This window comes from Ictidomys tridecemlineatus, chromosome 4 (assembly GCF_052094955.1).
Source record: "Ictidomys tridecemlineatus isolate mIctTri1 chromosome 4, mIctTri1.hap1, whole genome shotgun sequence".
Classification (NCBI taxonomy): Eukaryota; Metazoa; Chordata; class Mammalia; order Rodentia; family Sciuridae; genus Ictidomys; species Ictidomys tridecemlineatus.
In genome coordinates this window covers 3,823,023-3,845,685 of record NC_135480.1, presented here as the reverse complement: position 1 = coordinate 3,845,685, position 22,663 = coordinate 3,823,023, and the positions used below count along the sequence as shown (strand labels likewise).

At 66.0% G+C, this 22,663-nt stretch overlaps 1 protein-coding gene across 1 annotated transcript in view; it reads right to left on the bottom strand.

Moving 5' to 3' along the window:
* The window catches only part of Shank2 (SH3 and multiple ankyrin repeat domains 2), a 380,130-nt gene that overhangs the window by 295,384 nt on the left and 62,083 nt on the right, over positions 1-22,663 (bottom strand). Inside the window, 6 exon segments of the mRNA XM_078045409.1 lie at positions 8,057-8,224; positions 9,172-9,323; positions 16,750-16,858; positions 18,662-18,733; positions 21,282-21,412; positions 21,415-21,484. Coding sequence (XP_077901535.1) covers positions 8,057-8,224; positions 9,172-9,323; positions 16,750-16,858; positions 18,662-18,733; positions 21,282-21,412; positions 21,415-21,484 — 702 coding nt within the window.

Below are 22,663 nucleotides of genomic sequence, written 5' to 3'. Positions count from 1 at the left end.
TCACTGTGGAGGCGTGGTCACTGTGGGAGGCGTGGTCACCATGGAGGCGTGGTCACTGTGGGAGGCGTGGTACATGATCTGGAGCCGGCTTAAACCACACGGAGGATGCAGCAGGTTACATCCTGTACTACGCCGCTTTATGTGGGGGGCCTGAGCCTGTGGATGTGGGTGTCCCGAGGTGCCCAGCCTCTAACTCCAGCTGTGGGTCAGACGCAGCCCAGTAGCAATGGGCACACCCAACCCGGAGCCTGGTCTCCACGCGGAGGGTGAAAAGAACCGGGGATCCTGGTGGAAACAGGAGGTGGCCGGGCTGGGGAGGAGGGGACCGAGAGGCGCCCAGAGCACCTCAGTCACAAAGAAGCGCAGCGCTCAGAGGACAAAGGGCGTGTCCTGGAAGTGCCAGGGACACTTGTCCAGCAGGAGAGGGGGTCCGGGGAAGTGGACCTGGCACATGAAGATCCCCGTGGACCTATTAGCTAAAATGGGGCAGCAAGATGCTGGAAACCTGGCAGACGTCACTCAGTCACAGGGATGTCCCTAGGAATAGGAAGTGGCCGTTAAGTGCCACTAGGCACGACATAAGGCCAAGAGCATGGCTTAATCCTGGAACACTCCTACCAAACTGCACCCTGGCATCCTCGGGGGTACCCCTGTGAGCCCACATTGAAAGATGTCCCCAAACCTCCACCTGAACTCTGCCAGGGCCCAGGAGCAGGGGGCACGGAGCAGGGGGGACGGAGCTCGCCAGGACAGGGCTCGGGCTCACGGGGCAGGGCCCTCTGGCTGCAAAGGACATCACTGGGACAACAGGCAACACGAAGGTGGCTGCAGGGGTCACCTGGAGTCCTCTGCTGTCCTCACGGCCCCTCCCCAGCCTGAACACAGACCCCTTCATGGTTTTCAAAGGAGGTGGACCTGGCTTAGGTGGCCTTTCTCAGCCTGTCTCCTGGGGCCTCCCCAGGGCCCTGCCCAGTTCCCCTGAGGGCCCCCAGGGCTCCAGGTTCCCTGGGCTGTGCCCAGCAGGGACCTGCCACACCGCCGGCCACAGGGGCGCCCCTTCCCCTCAGTGCCCTACTGCCACCTGCTGGACGCCTGTGGTAGGCCAGGTCTCCACCTCAGCTCCGGAGCAGGGCACAGCAGGGCACAGCACCCGCACCTGCAACCGGAGCATGGCCCAGCCCAGGGCGCTGTGGGTGGGCAGCCAAGGTCTGGGTGTCTGGCTCAGGGCCCCCGAGGGGACTACCATCCAAACCATATGGGCTTCCTCACTGGCACCAGCTTTGTCCCCAAGCTGCCCCCAAGACTTCCCAGCCCATCAGGACCCAAGAGTCACCTTGTGTCAGCTCTGGGCCAGGAAGTGGGCTGGCCATCAGCACAGACAGAGCCGCTGGCTGCTCCTGGCCCTCGCCCCTGCGCTCCTCGGTGGACACAGGAGGCTGGGTCATCCTGCTGGGCAGGGAGGTGTCGGGAGCCAGCCAGCACCTGGGCTGTGGCACCAACCAGAAAGTGGCACTGATCCACGTGACAGGCTGAAGCCCTGCGCCCAGCGCCTCAGGATGTGACCATGGGGACTGGCCTTTTAGGAGGTGGTTACAGACAATGAGGCCACTGGGGTCCTCCGGAGAAGAGGTCAGAGCAGAGGACGACCCTGTGAGGACACAGGGACAGTGCCCAGACAGTCACCTCGGAACCTCAACTTGCTGGTCACCTCACCTGGACATGTGTCCCTGTCTGGACCATGGCAGGCATATCGGTGCACCAGGAAAACCCCGCAGCAGGGGAGAAGACACCACCAGTCCCCGCAGCTGGCAGGCGCCCACCTGGAGCAGCATGGGGCCGGGAGCAGCGCTCACCCCGCAGACGTCAAGCTGCTGAGCACAGGAGCCCTCTGTGGGTCCAGGAGGAACAACAGGACCCGTCCCCTCGCTGTGGGGACTCAGGAGCCCAGCCCAGGGTGAGCTGGGGGTGGGGGGCATTGGAGCCCAAAACCATCTAATTTCTTTAAGGTTGAAATGTTAAAGTGAAGAATTACAAACGGCAAGAACCACAATAAGACGGACTGACACTACCTCCTTCCTGGAACAGAGACCTGCAGCCAGGCCCGAGGGCAAAGGGGCTCAACACTCTGGGTGGCTCCCTAGTGACAGTGGTCACGAAGGGTGTGGCAGTCCTCACCGAGCCCTGAACTAGCCAGGGCTTCCTGCAAACCCTCTCTTGTACCCATCTCAAGAACTCCGTCAATCATACTGAACCATTCTAGGGGTTCGCACACAAGCTCAGAGAGGGCAAGTCACCTGTGCCGCCTGGCTGGGTTTCCCCCACACTGCGCAGAGCCAGCAGGGCCTGTGGACGCCCGGGAGGAACCTCCCCCACCAAACAGACACAGCCGGTGGAGGAGAGGATCTGCACACCAGGGCAGGCGGAGGGCCAGCCCCTTGGACAGGAGCCGCTCTCAGGCCCCAAGGCAGCTCTGTCTGTTGAGAAGCTGCCCAGCCCCAGAGCTGCCCGGGGTTCCTGGGTCCTGGATGCGCTTGGTCCCCTTCCTTAAGCTTCCCCGGGCTTCCCAAGATGCCCAGGGTGAGCAGCTACTTATTCTGTAAGTGGGAAAAATGGGGAGATCTGAATGCTAACCTTCCAGCAGACAGGAGAGTTCTACAGGGCTCTTCCAGCCTCGGCCATGGGGCAGGCGCCTCCCAGCCTGGCCTCAGATGCCACAGCCGCAGAACACTCCTGGCCTCAGCCGGGCTGGGACCCGGGACCTGGCCAGCACGTCCACCCACGAGCAGGGTGAAGGAGCTGGGTACACTCCTGCACACTAGGAAGAGGGGACGCTGGGGACAGGGCAGCCGAGGAATGCAGTGCTCAGAAGCCCAGGAGCCCTGAGGGCTTCTCCGAGGGGCAGGGCCAGAAGCAGCCCAGCCACATGCAGAACCCACCTGCCCTGCCTTTTCTTCTGCCACCAACACGTTGTGGCAGAAGTGTGGCTCCTGTCTGAGAGCCCAGGAGTGAGGGTCCCAGCTGTGGGAGTGAGACAAGGGGCAGCGAACTGGCTTTGTTCACTGAGCTCCGTGACCTTGGGGAGATTTCTCACCCTCTCTGAGCCTGTTACTATCTGTGAACAGACGGGAAGTGATCTGCCAGGGTTGCTCTGAGGAGAGAAAAGATGGTGCCCATCAAGTGGTCAGTGGGACGATGGCCAGGGGTGGGGAGGAACGAGGTGGCTCTCCCTATTGTTCCCTCCAGGTCTGTGCTCAGCACCTTATTTAACAGTCCTGGCTGCTGAAGGGGACAAGGCTCAGGGAGGCAAAGCCACACTGCGCGGACCTTGGAGGTCCTGCAGGGCAGTCTCCAGGACTGGTCTGAAAGGAAGCCACCACTAGGGGGCAGTCCAGACCCAGTGCTGGGTGGGCTCCCACATTCAGAAGCAGCGACTCTGGGGCCGGGCTGAGGCGGAGTCCTTGGGTGGCTTCAGGGTGGTGACACTCTGAATCCAAGCCCAGGACCTTAGGGATGGGACCTGGCATCTGTGGGGACAGAAGTCACAGCTGGGAGTCCACCCTCAACACGTGACAGCCAGGGTTCCCACGACCCGCGTGGCCAGACAGGTGCCTCCAGTGTTCAGGGAGCCAGCTCTGACGGACCCTGCGGGCAGGCGGCCTGGCCAAGGGCACCCATCTCCTGGGGAAGCCCCCGCCCAGCCCACGCCCCACCCCTGCATCAGCTCTCGCTGGCCCCCAGACTCTGCCACCCTCACCCCGCGGGTGCCAGAGAACAGGCAGCCCCTGGGCTCCGAGCCCCGCACTCACTCTGACCGGCCAACCCTGGGCCTGCTTGCGCCCTGCCCACCCTGGCCCACGACACCAGACGGAGGGCCCTGCCCTCACCTCCCCACCCTCCTGAGAGGCCAACGTGGCCCTGCAGGGCAGGGTGAGTCCCCTAGGTCACAGACCGCCTTTCCATGGCGGCCGGCCATCTCCTGGTGGCCCGGCCTTGCCACAGCTGGATGGTGTAAAACCTGCATCTCAGTTAGAACAGGCCCAGGAGTGGGTGACAGCAGGGGGTCCTGGGAATTCCCCCAAAGGGCCCCTGCGACTCCAGCCTGGGGTGCCCTGAGGACCGCGGCCATCGCTCAGGCTCTGACACCATGCCTGTGGTCCCCAGAGGGTGCTCAGGGTGGCACAGAGGCACACACGCCCGCCCCTCAGGCTCCCACATTGAAGGACATTTGGAAACCTGCATCCACACTTGCGAGTTCTGAAGAGAAGCACAGAAGACACACGGAGCCTCCAGGGAGGCCCTCTGGACCCGTCTGGCAGCCCCTCTGGACAGGCAGAGGGAGACCTCAGCGTCCCTGTCCTCTCAGGCTCAGCCCTGCACCCTGCGTCCAGCAGCCACTGCCCAGACCCTGCTCCTGGGGATGTCCTCTGGCTGTGGGGGCGGCTCACAGACACCGCCCAGCCTCGTCTGGAGGCCTCTTGTCCTGCTTGCCGTTGCCCACCACCAGCCCTGACCATTTAAGATCAAGCTCTGGAGAGTCTGGATGTCCCCACGCAGCCCCTCCTAGCAGGTCACCTCGACGCTGGGACACTCCCACCAGGGCATTCAGGGCTGTCCTCGGGAGCTGCCTTTCCAGTTCCAGTGGGGGCCAGTCTACCCCACGAGGACAGGACTGGACGTATGGCCAAGCGCACCTGAGCCCCCAGGGCCGCCGGCCGGTCACCTGCCCTGCCCCAGGGCAGGAACGCCTGCTGGTCACCAGGAACCCAGACCTCTGCGTGAGGACACAGAGTGGGGGCACCTGCTCCAGTGGTTCTGCCCACACGTGGGCCTGCACACGCGTGTGCCTCGTGTGGCTGGGAGTGCGTGCTCACGCTGCGTCTCAGGGTCCCGGGCACGGGCTGTGCTGCAGGTGCTCACGCTTGGTCCCTGACAGCCATGGTGGGGGTCATCAGGGCAGCGGGGACACCAGGGAGTGCTCCTGAGGTGGGTGACCAGCCAGGAGACTCCTGGGAGCCCCGAGACAGCACACACAGGGCCTGGGGAACACCCGAGGGAAGGGCCAAGCCATGAGACTCCCATGCAGGAGGCGGCCATCGTCCCTGCCCAACGCTGCAGAAGAGCTGTGGCCAGGCCTGCACTCAGAGGCCAGCCATCCAGGTCCAGAACCCAGGTCAGGCAGAGAGACAAGGGCAGACAGGCAGGAGCACCGGAGAGCACCCCTGAGAGGGCAGAGACAGCGCCTGAGGGGCCAGCCAGGAGTGTGGGGCGGGCAGCAGCCACCTGACTGACGCAGTGGCCACAGCTCAGCAGGAACTCGCCTGCCTCTGTGCTCAGGCCTAGCAGGCAGAGCTCCCCAGGGAACCACCTGGGGAACCACCAGCAGGGCGCACCTGTGGAGCAGGGGAACCACCAGCAGGGGGCACACCTGTGCAATGGGGGAACCACTATCAGGGCGCACCTGTGGAGCAGGGGAACCACCAGCAGGGCACACCTGTGGAGCAGGGGAACCACCAGCAGGGGGCGCACCTGTGCAATGGGGGAACCACTATCAGGGCGCACCTGTGGAGCAGGGGAACCACCAGCAGGGGGCACACCTGTGCAATGGGGGAACCATTATCAGGGCGCACCTGTGGAGCAGGGGAACCACCAGTAGGGCGCACCTGTGGATCAGGGGAACCACCAGCAGGGCGCACCTGTGGAGCAGGGGAACCACCAGCAGGGGGCACACCTGTGCAATGGGGGAACCACTATCAGGGCGCACCTGTGGAGCAGGGGAACTACCAGTAGGGTGCACCTGTGGATCAGGGGAACCACCAGCAGGGCGCACCTGTGGAGCAGGGGAACCAGCAGCAGGGCGCACCTGTGGAGCAGGGGAACCACCAGCAGGGGGCGCACCTGTGCAATAGGAGAATCACCAGTAGGGCGCACACCTGTGGAGCAGGGGAACCACCAGCAGGGTGCACACCTGTGCAATAGGGGAACCACCAGTAGGGCGCACACCTGTGGAGCAGGGGAACCACCAGCAGGGAGAACACCTTGCAATGGGGGAACCACTATCAGGGTGCACCTGTGGAGCAGGGGAACCACCAGCAGGGGGCGCACCTGTGCAATAGGGGAACCACCAGTAGGGCGCACACCTGTGGAGCAGAGGAACCACCAGCAGGGGGAACACCTGTGCAATGAGGGAACCACTATCAAGGTGCACCTGTGGAGCAGGGCAACCACCAGCAGGGGGCGCACCTGTGCAATAGGGGAACAACCAGTAGGGTGCACACCTGTGGAGCTGGGGAGCCACCAGCAGGAGGCACCTGTGCAATGGGGAAACCACTATCAGGGCACACACCTGTGGAGCAAGGGAACCAGTAGCAGGGCAAGCACTTGTGGAGCAGGAGGACCACTAGGGGAACCACCAGCAGCTCGCAGGCCTATGCAGCAGGGGAACCACCAGCAGGGTGTGTGCCTGTGGAGCAGGGGAACCACCATCAGGGGGCACCTGTGGAGCAGGGGAACCACCAGCAGAGCACACACCTGTGGATCAGGGGAACCACCATCAGGGGGCACCTGTGGAGCAGGGGAGCCACCAGCAGGGGGCGCCTGTGGAGCAGGGGAACCACCAGCAGGGGGCACACCTGTGCAATGGGGGAACCACTATCAGGGCGCACCTGTGGAGCAGGGGAGCCACCAGCAGGGGGCGCCTGTGAATCAGGGAAATCACCAGCAGGGGGCGCCTGTGGAGCAGGGGAGCCACCAGCAGGGGGCGCCTGTGGAGCAGGGGAACCACCAGCAGAGTGTGTGCCTGTGGAGCAGGGGAGCCACCAGCAGGGGGCGCCTGTGGAGCAGGAGCTTTCCTTGTTATTTCTCAAATAAGGAAGCAGAGCACCTGGATGTGGCCGTGGCGTGAGAGTCACGGAGCCCAGCTAACAGACGCGGAGGAGGCAGGGCTAATAAACACTGTCCACGTCAGGGTGACAGAGGATCTGAGCATGGTGGATTCCACTATGGAGGGGTCCTGGAACCCATTCCCTGCGGGCACTGAGGACTGGGCTTTGAAATGTAAGCACATGTGCGCGCAGTGGGGAGACAGAATCTAGTAAAATGAAGGTTAAGTTTAAGTTCGACAATCGACAGGTACATAATTCTGAAATCTGCAGGACAGGCTGGAGCGCCAGGGAGGAGCTGGTGCTGCACAACTGCTTCCTCATCTAGAGACCTCAGTCCTTCCTCTGAGGCCTTCAACTGATCGCACAAGGCCCACCCCACAATGGAGGGTCAGCAAAGTCGGCTGGTTTAATGTTAGTCCGTCTCACAGAACCTCCACAGCGATACCCATGGTACTGTTGGGTCAAATGTCCAGGGACTGACGCCGGGTGAGTTGCCACAGGAAACTGACTTCCTTTCTCTTGAGGACGAGCAGCAGAACCCAGCAGATCTCCTGCCAGTCACGATACCTGCTGCCCGGGGCCCACCCTGGTGTGCAGCGGGGCCTTCTCCAAGGGCTCAGAACTGACCAGCACAGGGAGGCCGGGCAGTGGTTCCCAGGGCCGACTGCCTGCTCGGCTGCCCCTCTGCACCACTGACTGCAGTGGACAGGACAGGCCATCCCCCCAGGAGTGGTGGCAGGAGGTGACAGTTGTCTCTGTGCCCTCCTGGACCTTCTCCACCCTGCCCAGGCCAGCCCCGAGGCTCCCCCGATGACCTCCAGACTGCCAGGGCTCAGCCACGCAGGGGCCAGTCCTGGCCAGGGCCCCGTGGCCAGCACAGCTGGGCTGGCTCCTCCCTGCCCTGCCGTGGGGGTGGCAGCGCTCCCCGCTGCTGTTCGCCCTGCGCTGGCCCTTCCCCGCCATACTGCACCGGCCACCCAGGTTCCCTGGACGCGGTCAGCTGGCCTCTGCTTCCTGCCAGGCCGCACTGACCCCTCCCCAGCCAGGGAGCGAGGTGTGCCCAGGTCACCGACCGCAGGGAGCCCCTGTGCCGGCCCCAGGGTGGAGGGGCCTGGGCTCAGGGCTCCCCAGGCGCCCGCCCGCAGCCCAGGGCCGGGTGGACCCCGCGGGCGTACCTGGTGGATCTCCTGCCAGCCGTTCTCGTCCCGGCAGCACACGGAGGCGTGCTCGTGCAGCAGGAGCTCGCAGCAGTAGGGGTCCCCGCCCACGATGGCCGTGTGGTACAGCGGCGTGAGGCCGTAGCTGTCCTTGTAGTCGGGGGACGCCCCGAGCTCCAGGAGGGTCTGCAAAAGGCCCAGGTGCGGTCAGTGCGTCCCAGCCTCCCGCAGGCCAGGGGACAGGGCCCGCAGCGAGGGGCCTGGTCCAGCCGTAAGGGGGCGGGTGGGCGCCTCCCTGCCTGCAGCCCACCTGCCTGAGGGGACAGAGGGGTCACGGTCCTCCACACACAGGGCAGGGGTGGAAGGCCTGGCGGTCAGGGGGGACTGAGAAGATGAGGGCTGGGTGTCCAAGACAGTGGTCACCACAGCTGACCTGGGGTCAGCACAAGGAGCAGCCCTCCCCTGCTCCTGCGCCCTCCTGCCCTCCGCCAGGCACAGCGAGGGCAAGGGAGGGGCTTCCGGGCCTCTAAAGGGGCAAGACCCACCCCCTCCCCCGCTCCCGCTGGGCGCCCTCCTCTGTCCTGGGCAGCGGTGTCCTGAGGGGACACAGGGCCTCCAGGGAAGGCTGCGCTGGACTCTGTGACCTAGAACAGGACGCGTGACCTCAGTGAGGCCCAAGGGCAGTGAGCCGCGGCAGTGTCCGGCAGCCCTCAGGAGGGGGCAGCTGAGAGAAGCCCCTGCCCCAGGGTCAGCATCAGGGCCGACCGTGTCCCCCTCCCCAGGGCTCTGGTGGAGAACGGGCAGGGGGCACCTGGGTTCTCTCCCGTTGGGGGAGGGTGGGACACCGGAGGAGGACGAGGCACAGCACACCCTTCCTGGCTCCCCACGCCCCGTGGCGGGGGAGCGAGGGCTCAGTGCCCACTGGGTGGTGGCCTCACAGGGACGCTGGCTTTCGGTCCTGTCTCAGGGGTCACAGACACAGCCCTAAAAGGGCGGGGCCGAGGGGGGGCAGGAGGCCTGGCCACCGCTGTTGTCCCAGGGGACAGGAGCCACAGTCCTCGGGTGGCCCCTGCGGGGAGGCCACGGGGCAGCCACAGGGCCCATGCGGGGTGGCCCCCGGACAGGCCGAGTACCTTCAGGGCGGCTTGGTTCCGGGTGCGGGCGGCCTTGTGCAGGGCGGTCATCCCGTCTCTGGCGCGGAAGTCCAGGTGAGCCCCGCCGTTCCTGAGCGCTTTGATGACCTCCGTGGAGCCGTCCAGCTGGGCCGCCAGGGTCAGGGGAGTCTCTGCGGGGCCCGGAGACACACCTTAGCGCCCACACGTGGGCAAGGCCAGGGAGCCCCAAGCCCAGCCTCGCTCCAGCGCCTGGAACTCGGGGACTTGAAGGACGGACCCCAGATGTCATGCCCAGCCCCTGGCCAGCCTCACGTCCAGCAGTCGGGTGGCCCAGGCAGCCCTGGGCCCAGACGGTGACAGCGACGAGGCCCCCAGGCACCCATCCAGCTGGGCAGAGGGGCCCTCACCCCTGGCAATTCCAGGCTGCACGGGGTGGGCAGAAGCCCCGGAGGAGGGTGAGGTCTGCCCCCTGGGGACAGGGGTGGCCAAGGGTCCCCAGCCTCCACACGCCCTCTGCTGAGGAGTGCACCGCGGGCTCCTGTGACCCAGAAAGCCCTCAGCCAAGAGCCGCTGTCTTGGGGCAGCTGGGGGCGGACCCCCACCCAGGCCCCTGGCCCTCGTCCTGAGACAGTCTACACCCTGCGGTCATTTACGCAGGAGGGTCCCTCTGTCCTGCCTGCGTCTCTCACCCGCCAGCCACAGCTCGGCCGCCTGGCTTCCTGGTGGGTGCCACACCCCGCCCAGCCGCCAGGCGCTGCAGACCCCCCCCCCCAGCTAACGGTGACGCGCACACCCACACCTGGCTCCTGACGGACGGCTGGCTCCCCACTCCCCGTCACACGCGAGGTCCCAGGAGGGCCACCGAGCACCTCTGTGACGCGCAGCCCCGGGCGGGGTTCTTTAAAGGAAAACAGGACGCTTCCGGGACACCTGAGGGACTTCCGTGACCTGGGACGTTGCCTGCATAGGCCTGGCCTGGCGAGGGGTGGCGGGACCGGCCAGCTGGGAAGGGGCTCTGTGTGTGCAGGTCAGCCCTGACCACCGCTGGCTGCTGTCTCTCCTGCGGCCTCCCGGGTGGGCGCGGGGCATCTGGAGGCTACTGAGAGGCCCTTCCTTGGAGCTGGGGCGAGGGCAGGGTGGGTCCTGGAAGGACGTGAAAGGACTGGTGGCCTGAAGGACTTGGTGTGTCCACCTGAGCTGGGGCCAGCGGGCCCTCGGGACTGTCCTGTCAAAAGCGGGACAGTCCAGTCTAGTTCCTTGTGGGGAGGTCTCACGGGTGCTGTCCCAGGACAGCCTTGTTCTGTACTTGGGGACACGGTCTCGGGGCCTCCCAGGTCACGTCCAGGCCAGGCCGGAGCCACAGGGACAGCTCCACCCACAGGCCCCCGTCAGTGCTGGGCACCACACTGAGCCCAACAGCAGGGCAGGGAGGACCGTCCCCCGTGGAAGGAACAGGACTGTGGGTGACACCCTGCCATCAAGCTCTGAAGGTTCCAGAGCCTCCTCAAATGACATTCCAGACTGGCCACATTCAGCTCTGGCCAGACCCCCCTGGCCTGGTCAGCAGAGAGCCATCTGTGGCCCTGGCTCAGGCGGCACATTTGCAGAGGGGATGTCCAGTGAGGCTCCACGTTTGGGGCCGATGGACGACCCCAGGGAGACGCTGGCCAATCAGCTGTGAGCTGCAGCATCGTGGGGCTGCAGGGTCTCACGCTGGGGACACGCCGTGGCTCTCGAATGAGTGTGGCAACCTCGCGGCTCTGCCACTCGCGGCTCTGCCACTCGCGGCTCTGCCAGCGCTCCGGGGCTTTCACGTGCTGCAGTCGCCTCGTCTGAACCTCGTGCCTGACGCTCACTACGGACCCTCAGGAGCGACTCCGTCCCCCTCCACGTGGACAGGGGAGAAGGATCTGCAATGTTGGGAGATGACCTTGAAGGCCCGCATGCTTCCAGGGTCCAGGAGTGTCCAGGGTGCTTCAAAGGCACCAGCGGGCAGTGGGGCCCCGCAGCACAGCCAGAGGCAGCCACAGCCTCGGTCTTGGCAGGACTGGAGTGAGGCGGGCAGCCGGGCAGCTGGGCAGGTGGGCAGGGAGAGGGCTCAGAACAGCCTCCAGCAGGCGCCAAGCAGGGGCTGGGGGCGGGAGGCCCCTGTGTGTCCCATGAACTGCCAAGGGATGAGGAAGCAGGGGCCAGAGACCCCAGAGCCACGCCAGGCAGCCGCCGTGGCATAATGACAGGGAGGGGCCCCGGCTGGGGAGCAGGACGTGAGGGCGACTCTGTGTTCCAAACACAGGGAACCGCGTGGCGGGGCATCCCCAGTGTTGGGTCAGCTGACCCGACCAGCCACGGACTGGAAATGCCAAAGCCACGCGACCATTAGAATAACGGGGTGGCGGACCGCAGGACAGAGCAGCCGGGGCACACGCCGGGCGGCCTGGGGCGTCCAGGCAGCCCAGACACAAGGCCACGTCCACGGAAGACGCACGGCTCCTGCAAATGCTGCACCCGGCACAGAGGGCGCCGAGCACCTGGGGTCTTGGTGTCTGGGCAGACCTGGGACAGTTCCTGGGGGCAGGCAAGGTAGCCACAGGAGAGAACGTCCCCGGGCCACTGGCCACTAAGCCGTCAGAGCAACAGTGACGCCAGAGCAGGCGCCCGCAGGAACTCAGCTCTGCCCGGCCACTGCACCTTGGGGAGGCGCTGACCCCCCGCGAGGGTCCCCTCCACAGAGCGCGGCAGGGAAGGGCGAGAAACCAGGCGCCTTACAGGAGATCTCCGCAGGAGCCACCCCCAAAGGAGGGCCAGGTCAGCTCAGAGGCAGGACCCGCCGACAGCCTGCACCCTCAGAACCGGTCACTGTGATCGTCCCCAGCCTCGGTGCCTCTGGCTGGCCCCAAACCTGTCAAGGCCATCGGGACCCAGGAAGCTCTGGGAAGCTGCCCAGATACGGGAGCCGTGAGAGGCGATGGCGGGGGGCACCCGGGGCAGAGTGGGAAAGGAGGATGGAAATTTGGATGGAGCCTGGGCTCAGGAACAGCAGGCAGCTGGTACCAGCTCTGACGGGCGGGCACGGCACCAGCCTAAGGTCGGGGAGTGCCAGGGAGCGGGGTCCCAGGGAGCTGGGTCCCAGGGAGCTAGGTGCTGGGGAGCAGGGTGTTGCAGAGCAGGGTGCTGGGGAGCAGGGTCCTGGGGGTGGGGTGCCAGCAGGGGACTCTGCTCTATCCTGGGATCCTGTGGTTAAAGCTGTCCTGAAAGTGAGTCTATTTGGGAAAACCTCACGGCTCTCCCTCGGTTGTCGCGTGACGGGAGGAGCTGCTGCCTTAGGGGAGACGCTGGGGAAAGGTCCAAGTCCTGTGCAGGGTGGACAGAAGGAAAGCACACCCCCAGTGAAGAGGTGGGTGGAGACACCCCTCGCCTGGCACGGGGGCACCTCCCCAGTGGACATCCACAGGAGCCCGGGGAAGGATCTCCCGTCCTGTGTCACCAGGGCTGTGAATTAAAACGACACGCGCTGCACAGAGGACCACGTTGGAAACACGGACATCCCGGGTGCCGGTGGGGGTGGGGCAGGGCACGCGCTGTCCTCGCCGGCAGTGGGTCGGATGGCACAGTCCCCGAGGCACAGGCCATGACGGTGCCCGAGGTGTCGCCCCACGTGAGGTGACAGTGAACGTGACGGTGGCTTTATTCAGAGCTGACCAGGCCACCGTGCCCAACCTGTTTGCAGGCTGGAGGGGACCCTGGTGCACACAGGCACAAATCCCCAGGGTGCACGGCAGGCACCAGAGCCAGCCCCCACCAACCCGGGCCAGTGACCAGGATGACACCCCACACCCGCGCCAGCGCCAGGCGTCCACATGGGACACGGGACGGGCCACCTGGGTGCTGCCCACACTTCCTGCTGGATCCTCCCACAAACCCAAAGCTGGCGTTGAGCCCGACCCCAGCTCGCTCCCGTGGACCGGCCCGCGCCTGGGCCTGGCCTCGCCCACCTGCCCATCTCGCCTGTTGGCGCGTCTTGTCTTGCGTGGGCGCGTCCACCTTTCTGAGTCACCGCGCTCCCTCCCGAGCCCAGCAGGTGTGACCAAGAAACTCCTGAAATAACTGGACGCGGTCCCTGGAGGCCGGAGCCAGTGACTCGGGGACCTTGAGGATCCTTCATTCGCAAGAGTGATCTGTGTCCCCTCAAGTCCCACCCACCCACGCGCCCAGTGCTGTGCTTCCCGCAGAATTAAAAACAGTGATTCATCCAGGGCCGCGGGGGCTGCGGGACGAGGGTGTCAGTCACACATCCAGCCAGGAAGTGTCCTGGGATCCATGGTCTGCGAAGCCTTCTAATTGGGCCGTGCGGGAGCGGCAGGGGCTCCCGGGGCTGGCCACAGCGACGCGCGGGTGGAGCGGGCCTCTCGGCAGGACGAGGAGCAGCTCGGCTCCCCGGCAGCCTGGCAGGCATCAGAGCGTGGCCACTGGACAGCAGTTCAGCAGCTGGACGTCACACGCGCTGCGGATCACGCAGGGCTCTGGGGAACCTGCTGCAGTGGACATTCACCCCGGGGTCTGTCCCCATGGAGGCAGGCGCGTCGGAGCGCTCGTCCCCAGCGCGGTCGCAGGCCTTCACAGCAAGGCGGCAGCTGCACCCTCGGGCTGGGCCTGGTGACAGTCACATCTACCACGGGCAGCAGGCAGCAGCTGGTCACACGCGGCTAGGCGGTCACTGACGGGTCATTCCCCTGGGACTCAATCATCGCTGGCGCGTCCCTCCATCCAGACAGGCTGCTTCCCCTGACTCGGGGATGGCGGCCAGGCCCAGGCACCGTGGCATTTTGTGGTCTTGGGAAGGAAGCCATTGGTGCCTTGTCCCCAACAAGAACTGGACCTGCTGCCCCAGCCAGGACCACGGCCTGTCCAGCCGGCATGACAGGAGGAGGCAGGCCCTGGGGGTAGAGTCAAAGCTCCTCATGGTGATAGGAGACTGCCGTGGCTCCTGCTGCTGTGACACGGTCCCAGGCCCAGGCCGCTCCCTGGCTGCACATTGCCGCTCACAGCCCTGGAAGTGGGGGCCCAAGGTGTGGGAGGCCTGTGTCCTGGTCCCCAGCCCCTTCTTCACGCCTGGTGGACGGGCAGGAGCAGGGCCTTCAGGCAGGCACCAGGGTCACCCAGGAAGCCAGGACCTGGGGTCACCTCCCAAAGCCAGCCCTGTCTCTCCATGGCCAGAACAGACAGGAAACGGCATCTGCTGAGACTTAGCTGATGCTGATGACAACTAGGAACTTCTATAAACCCTGCAGTGGCCCAGAGTACTCGTCCCGGGCTCCTGTTCTCCTGCCTTTAGGATTCAGGAGAGGAGGAGACTGAAGTTCAGAGAGGCTCAGGGACCTGTCTGCGCACAGCTGTTTGCAGAGACACTGGGGCTGAAGGCGGCTCTCCCTGAGGCCCTCCAGGGCCTGGTGCTGAGCTGGCTTCTGGGGCTCAGGACATGGTCCTGTGCCACTGCAGCCCTGGGTCCCAGCAGGGCAGCATCCGCCACCTGCAGGTGTGGGTTTCAGGTGAAGCCGCATCAGGCGCACAGTGTCGGCGGGCGAGCGTGAGAAAAGCGCGAGTGCTGTCTCCCTTCCAGCGCCTTGTGACTGGGTGTGCTGAGTGCTACGTCCGAGAACCGCCACAGGTCGGCTGTCCCTGAGGACCCCGCGGGTGCCACAGCCGGTGTCCCTGAGGACGTCCCTGTGCTCTCCTCACCGCCCTCCTGGCCCCCCGTCCTCCGGCCCCCCAGCACTGGAGCCCCCAGGAGGGAAACCCGTGGGGCCACCTCTGCGCCCCCCAGAGCCCCTGCTGCGATGGCTTTTGACGCCGGAGACGGCCATTTCTGTCCCCACCAAACCCAGAGCCCACCCGGGCCCCCTCTGGGCCACGCTGACTGCGGGGTGAGCAGGTGCCGCCCGCTGCCCGGAGCCCCCGCTGCTGCCCGGAGCCCAGAGGCTCTCTGTGGGGCTCGGCAGGGGTCAGGCAGGAGAGGAGCGTCTGCGCCCCCCGCCCCGGGGTCTGTCCTCATGGGACACGGCCGGCCCTCGGCACCCTCGGGTGGGTCCCAGGACCCAGGGGCACCCATCCAGGTGTCACGACAGTCAGTGTCTGCGCAGAGACCCCAGGTGCAGCTCCCGCGCAGCCAGGTCACCTGGGGCCACTCGCGGCCCCGACCCACGTGAAGACGTGTGGACAGCCGTCCACTGTCGGGGAGTACCGACCAGCAGGACACGACACGCTCAGTCCCATGCCATGATTGTCAAACACCTTCAGCCCCAGCAGGTGGCCCTGAGGACGTGGACCAGAGAGGGGCGACTGCAGGTGACACTCCCGGTCGGCTGCCCAGGGCTCCCAGGCCATGGCGGCTCCTGCTGGGCACACACAGGCCCTGCTGCTGTCTGGACTGTGCCTCCGTCGCCTGGGGGGAGCCTGCTCATGGTCCTCAGGGACTTCAGCTCGAGGGACCCAACCCGCGACTGCAGTGTTGACCCCGGGCAGGGCCAAGAGAAGCGGCCGCGCCCACCTGCTCAGGACTCCAGTCTCTGTTCTGGAAGTCCGTGTCCAGGTCTGGCCTGGACGGCAGCCACTGCAGAGCCTTAAAGCCCAGGAGACCCAGCACCAGGGAAGGAAGCCTGGGGCGGCCAGCTCACAGAGGTCGGTGCCGGGAACAGGGGGCCGTCCACGTGCAGCTGGACCCTGTGTTGCCGACCAGGGCCAGTGCCCCACGGAGTCCAGCCACGAGGAGCGCAGGATGGACAGGTGAGCTGCCCCCTCCACACCAGTGGAGCCACGCCCGAAGCTCGGCCCTGGAGAGGATCCAACGAGAGACACCCTGGCCGGCCAGCGGGCGGTCATTGGCAAACGTCCCTGAGGGCCCAAGTTCCCGCTCAGGAATCCGCCGTCCATCTCTTCCTACAGCCTGGAAGCCACATCTCACTGAGTCCCCCGGTCACTGCGGAGACCCCCGAGCCCTGTCCACTCTCCACAGCCACCTCGTCACTGCCTGCCAACATCGTCAGCTGGTGTCCACCGGCTCAGGGCTGCCCCTCCAGGGACCGTGTCCCCCACTCCAGGGGACGCTGGGCAACATCGCAAGGCACTTTTGGTGTCTCAACTGGGGGTGGCCACTCAAATCCAGTGGGTCAAGGCCAGGGTGCTGCTGGACACCCTGTGGCGCTCAGGACAGAACCCACAGCCCAGCCGGGTCCAGACCAGAGGTCAACAGACCCAGGCTGGGAAACCTGCCCTCGGGACTCACCAGAGCCTCCGCCCGGTTCTCCAGAAATGCTGGAGGCCACAGGCCTTGACCTCGGTGTCCAACAGGGGAGCAGGCCGTCTGTGGGCTCCAGTGCCAGGAGGCCCACACAGAGGGGCACACACGCAGCTGGTGACGGCACCCCCAGGGCAGGCCGCCCACTCGCTCGTCCCCTGTCACGACCGGGCATTTCCTGCTGCCCACGCCACACCAGAGCCAGGACAGGCCCAGCCCCAAGGCCGGGAAGTCGGGGGGCCACGACACGCTCCCAGAGTCCAGGCAAGACCAGGGACGCCGCAGCCTGTGTCCCCTGGACCCACCTCCAGTCTCCAGGTCATGGAAATTGGGATCCAGCCCTCGGTCCAGCAGCTTGGCCAGCTTCTCCACCGCCCGATGCTGAGTGTGGTCCATGAACTTCTTCAGGTTGGTCTGCGGAGGAGAGGAACAAAACAGACACGTCTCTGTCAGAAGACGTCCCCTCACAGCGGGGGACGCTCTGCCCCGGGGCACCGGTCTCTTCTGCCCAGGGCCACCGTGCCCAGTAGTGGAACCCCAGAGCGAAGCCCAGGGTGCAGGTGGCCCACACACCGTCCAGGCCCAGCCGAGTGCGGAAGACCCCTGTGGAGCCGTGGCCCTCCGGCTGTGTCCCTCCGGCGTCACCCGAGGAAGCCTGGGCCCCTGCCATGGTACAGGCCTGGGGAGGTGACCGGGTCACAGGGCGGAGCCTCTTTACCAAGAGACTCCAGGGAGCTCCCCGTCCCTTCCACAGGCGGCAGGCAGCCAGGGCCGCAGGACTGACCCTCGAGGTGCCCCAGGCACACGTCACTGGCACCCTGACTCGGTCACCCGTCCCCAGGGCCCCAGAGCCGCGAGAGGCCGTGAGTCAGCCAGGGCTCTGACAGCGTGGGACACGCCACGCCCTACAGAGGCCCAGCGCCAGGGACACTTCCAAATGCCACGCTCCTGGCCCTGCCCGGACCCCCGACTCCCTGACCCGGGCTGAGGCTCTACTCGGGCAGCACCGCACAGAAACAGGGCGGCCACTAGCTCAGGCCAGTCCCCTTCCAGGTCGGCAGGGGCCCAGGGGCAGGACAGCTCGCTGGGCCCCAGGTGAAGGGAGGTGTTCCCTCCTCACGTGGTCAGCAGGGTCCCTGGCCCCGCCTGGGTGGGACGGCCCGTGCCCACCCCTGGCGGCCGCTCTGCCGGAGATCCATGGCTTCCGTGCCTCAGTGGACAGCCTGGCTGCTGGGTCCCCTCTGCTGACGGGACCAGCGCCTACCCCGACACACACAGGAGGGAGCAGTGGTGGCCTCCACCTGACACCCGGTCCCCTCGGCCTCTGCCACAGCTGGGCCCACCCGGAGGCCTCTGCACATCCCAGGACTCGGACTCACGCCCCCAAGTGTCACCCCGGTCTCCTCGGCTCCGCGCCCATCGACACTTGAGTTCAAAACACACTAAGCCCCCCAGGCCAGAGGGTGACGGGGTAAACCAGAGGGACAGAGACCCAGGGGAGGGCCGCCACCCAGTCCTGGGAACGCCAGGGCCCAGCAGGGAACGTTCCAGAGCCCGAGCGTCTGTGCTGTGCCAGAGGGTGGGTGGCCAGGACATCGAGGAGGACAGGAACGTGCCCAGGACAGGGAGCCAGGTGGAAGGGCGGCCACCGCACATCTGGACAACTTGAGCACCAAAGGGACACCAGCCCACAGACTGGAACCCGGGGAGCAGACCAGAGCCCCTCGATCCCCTGACGGAAATGGGGGGCCAACAGAAGCAAGAGGCGCTGCTCCCCTCCGCGCCCCGGGCCCCGGCCTCCAGGCAGCCTCCCGGGCTCCCACAGCATGCTGACCAGGAGCAGTGTCCACGGTGCCCACGTGGCGTCTGCCCAGCTGAGCAGCCCCTGGTCCCAGGAACCCACTGTCACTCAGCCAGGGACTGGGCCCTCAGGTCACCAGCTCCTTCCTCCCCTGCTGCTCACCTGAAAGTCCCCCCTGGTGTCTACCCATTAACCCAGGCGACAGCACTCAGCACAACCCCTCCCTCCCCCACGCTGCACACCAGACCCTCTTCCTCGGGGCTGCCCCTCCTGAGCCTCCGGGGACCACCCGGGACTTTGCTCTGCTTCCTGGTGGCCGGGTCTCTGGCAGGCCCCCCCACCCCGGCCCTGCTCACCACGTGGGGTGCCAGCGGGTGCCCAGGAATAGCAGAGGGTATGAGTGAGGGGTCCCCTACCTTGGTGTGGAGCTTGGCCAGCTGCTTCTCGTCCACCTCGGGCTGCTTGTACACGCGCTTCTTGTATCGAAACTGCACAGACAGGAGGAAGACAGTGCGCCCTTGTCACGGCCCCCGAGGCACGCGGCCCTGGCTGGCCAGAGGTCAATACAGTCCTGCCCAGGTGCTGCGGAGCCCAGGTGTCCCGAGCCAGCTCTCCCTGACCAGGCCCTGGCACCGCAGCAGATGTGGACGCTGCCTCGAAGCCTGGCTTGTCCACCTCCTCGCCTTTGGGGGAATGGGCACCCACAGCTGCCAAGAAACGGGCAGCACCCACAAGGTGGGCTCCAAAAACCCGGGCTGCGCGGGGTCTGAAGAAAGAGGCCCCGGGCCCCCAGGCCAGAGGGGGGACCTGCTGGCCTGCACCGGGACTCCCGCCCCCGGCACTGGATTCCTCGGGATGGACGTCCTGGTGTCCCGGACACCTGAGAAGCCTTCCCTGGTCCCCGTCTTCACCAGCACCTGGTCTACCCCTCCCAGTCCCTGACGGGGCCCCAGGTGACTCACTGCCATGTGCCTGACGCGGGTGGCCCCAGGGGTGCCACCCAGTGGGCACTTGTTCTAGCAAAGAGTCACACAGGAGGCCAACACAGCGTGTCAGCAGGAGGGTCAGCTCCCAAAGGGGACATGTGTTCCTAGGTCCACAAACACCCACAGCTGCGGCTGCGCGGCTCAGAACCCCGAGTCCCTGTCCTGCCGTGTTCCCGACTTTGCCAAGCAGACAGCCAGCAGGGGCTGGGCCCAGCGTGGTCTCGGCTGTCCACCTGGAGGACCGTGGCTGGGGAGAAAGAGCCTCCGTGTCAGCAAGGACCTCATGGCAGAGCAGCGTGGGCACTGGCAGGGAGCCAGGCACCCAGGTGCCACTGTGCCAAGGGACAGTCACTGCTAACCACTGTGATGTCCTGGCTAGGATCCAAGGCTCAGAGAGGCTGGGTGAGTAGCCCAAGGTGGCCCAGCTTCTGTGACTGTGGCTACGTGGAAAGCAGACTTCCAGGTCTTCCCGCCTCTCCCTTGGTTTCACTGTGGTCACGGAAAGATCGGCCCCTGGGCGGAACCATACTGATCCACAGTACCTGGCCCATGTCCCTCCTCATGACAGACCTGGACATTCTGAAGACGCCCCTCTCACAGGATGACCCTGGGAGGGCAGCAGCTGAGTGCTGGGCCTTGCGCAGGCATCCTGGCCCTCACCCCCAGGCCCTCACCCCCAGGCCCTGTCCTGCTCCCCCACATTAACAGGCGTCAAACCTCAGCCTCGGGGTCCTGAGGGGACCCAGGGACGTCCGTACCCATCCCTCAGAGTCACGGCTCTCCAACGGCCGGAGCGTCATCGAACCTGCTGGACGCCTCGGGTCCCGGCTGCAGCTCACACCCGGCCCTGGTGCCCAGCAGGCTGACAGCCGCCCACGGCCACACGCCGACCAGCATAGGGAGGCCACCCCGACTGGCCACGTGTGTGCTGCTGGGAACCTGGACAGGAACTCAGGGTGCCGCAGCTGGGTTCCGGGGCAGGATGGGGCTGTGCTGCTGCCACTCGGGAGCCACAGGAAGGAGGCCATACTTCTGGTCACAGCAGGACAGCCACTGTCCACCTCTTGACCACGAGAGGGAGACTGGACCACAAGCCTGATACAGCAGCATGGCTACCCACATACCTGGGTACCCACATGGCCGGCTACCCAGGTGCCCAGCTACTCAGGTGCCCGGCTACCCACATGCCCGGCTACCCATGTGCCCGGGGCCTCCCGAGTGACAAGATCCCTGTGGTCATGCTAATGACATGACTCCTGACCCACAGCAGCAGATGGCACTGGCGGCCCAGAAGGCCCAGTGTGGCGGGGGGTGGACTTACAGCCGCAGCCCTGACCTGGGGGCGGGGGCTGGAGTGGAGCCCTCCCGCTCAGCCCGCCTCCGAAGGTCACTTCCACAGGTCCCTAAGCCGTGGGGCTTGGAGAGCCCGACTGGCAAAAATGTCCCCTGCTGGGAGGTGGCCACCCGGCTCCTGGGGGACAGGAGCTGCGGAGCTCGGGGCCCTTCCAGACCCGGCCCGGGTCCCTCCACCGCTGGCCATCTGCGTCCTCCCTCATAAACCCTGGCTTCCTGAGGTCTGCAGGCCACCCCAGCTCATGGGTGAGCCGAGAGGACGTCCCGGGACCCTGAGGCAGGGCCACACCTGCCAGCAGTGTGGGAGCTGGGGACCCGACCCTGTGGCTGGCGCCTGCAGTGGGGCAGTCAGAGGGGCTGGCCCTGAGCCAGACTGACCACTGGGCAGCAGCTGGTGTCTGGAGGTGGGGCAGCCAAGAAGCCGTGCAGGTGGGTGCAGAGGAGAAAAGCCCCAGCACTCAAGCTGCCAGGGCCACCTTGCATCCCAGGACGCAGGGGTCCTGGACACCAGCTTGGATGGAGTTCAGTACAGTGACCATCTGCCCCCGTTCCCAGCACAGTGGGCAGCCTCGAGATCCCAGGCACCTTCCCACCTGGGGCCAGCCCCGAGAACAGCAGGCTGGAGAGGCTGGAGCCCACTGAGGTGACGTCCCCACCCAACCCGGCTGGTGGCCCGGTGCCCTGCATGCCCAGGTACCTCCAGGGAGGGGACGCCAGGGCCTGCGGGCTGTGGGTACTCGCGCAGCAGCCTCTCCTCGTCCAGGAACTTGCCGTGACGCCCGTTGCTGGCCGGCTGGAACAGCCCATAGTTGAGGACGTCCTTCAGCCCTGGTTCAACGTGCAAAGGATCCGCTGCTTGGCCACCCACACTGTGGCGTCCGGGTTGAAGCGAATGCACTTCTGCAGGGGGACAGAGACACCTGGTCAGAGGCACGGGAGCCCACGGTCACCCCAGAGGTCGGACACCCCAGCTCTGTGCATCCCTCCTAGTGCTGGTTCTGAGCCCAGGACCTGCGCTCTGCAGCCTGCGGAGTGGACGCAGGGTTCACAAACGCAGGAGGGAAAGGCCAAGGCAGGCGCTGGCCTCCACCTGGACTCAGCCTGGTGCCACCTGCAGGGCTCCACTGGGACCCCCGGCCTCAGGTCAGCTCGGCCACTGCTTCAGCAGCACGTGGAGAAACACAGATGGCCACCCTGCCCCGCCGCGGTGTCCACTCATGGGCTCTGGGACCCAGGGCCTGTGCTCTCCAGGTTCCAAGCTGTTCTGCTAGTCTGGGGACGCGCCGTGGGAATCACAGCTTGAGAATATTGTCCCTCTGCATTTGTGGGGCTTGGCTTCAAGACTCCACAAACGCTGAATCCCAAGTTGCCCGCGGCCCCTCCCTGGGGTGGCGCAGCCCTGGGTGCCCACTGCCCCCCCCCCCCCCGCCTGGCGGGCCTCCACACCCTCCTGGGTTGTCCCATCATTGACCGTGTGACACAGCGGCGGTGGAAACAGTTGTTCCGTTGTATCCTTCAGGGACTCAGGACAAGGAAATGACCTGCACATCTTCAGTGCGACTGTGTCCCCAAGTCCTTCCAACCTGGGGTTGTGTCGTCCACGCCCGCGGAGCCCAGGGTGTGAGAGCTGCCCCTGTGACCTGCGAGGATGGCTCCCTGGAGTTTACACGCAGGTGACCTTGTGTCACGGCTTCCCCGTGGGATGCCAGGGACGCGAGGTCCCATGCCACCCGCACTGACTGCAGGCAGAAACGCGGTACACGTGGCCCTGCAGGAGGTGTTGTCGGGTGGCCTCCAGAGCTGGAGTCCTGACAGGGCGGCCAGACCCCACCCTTCAGAAACGTCCACAGCACAGGACAGGGACACAGTGGCTGGTCACATTCCCAGCACCTTCTGGGAGAGCCGCGCAGACTCCTGTTGGACACACACCACCCTCTGTGCGCCACAGCGGGTGAGCCTGGCTCTGTCCCCGGGAAAAGCACCAGAGAAAGGAGTTGGGCTGCCCCTGCGCTGGAGCCCCTCCCTGCAGGGACTCCGTGTGCCTGTGCCAAGGACACAAGAGGCCAGGCGGGGCGGCCG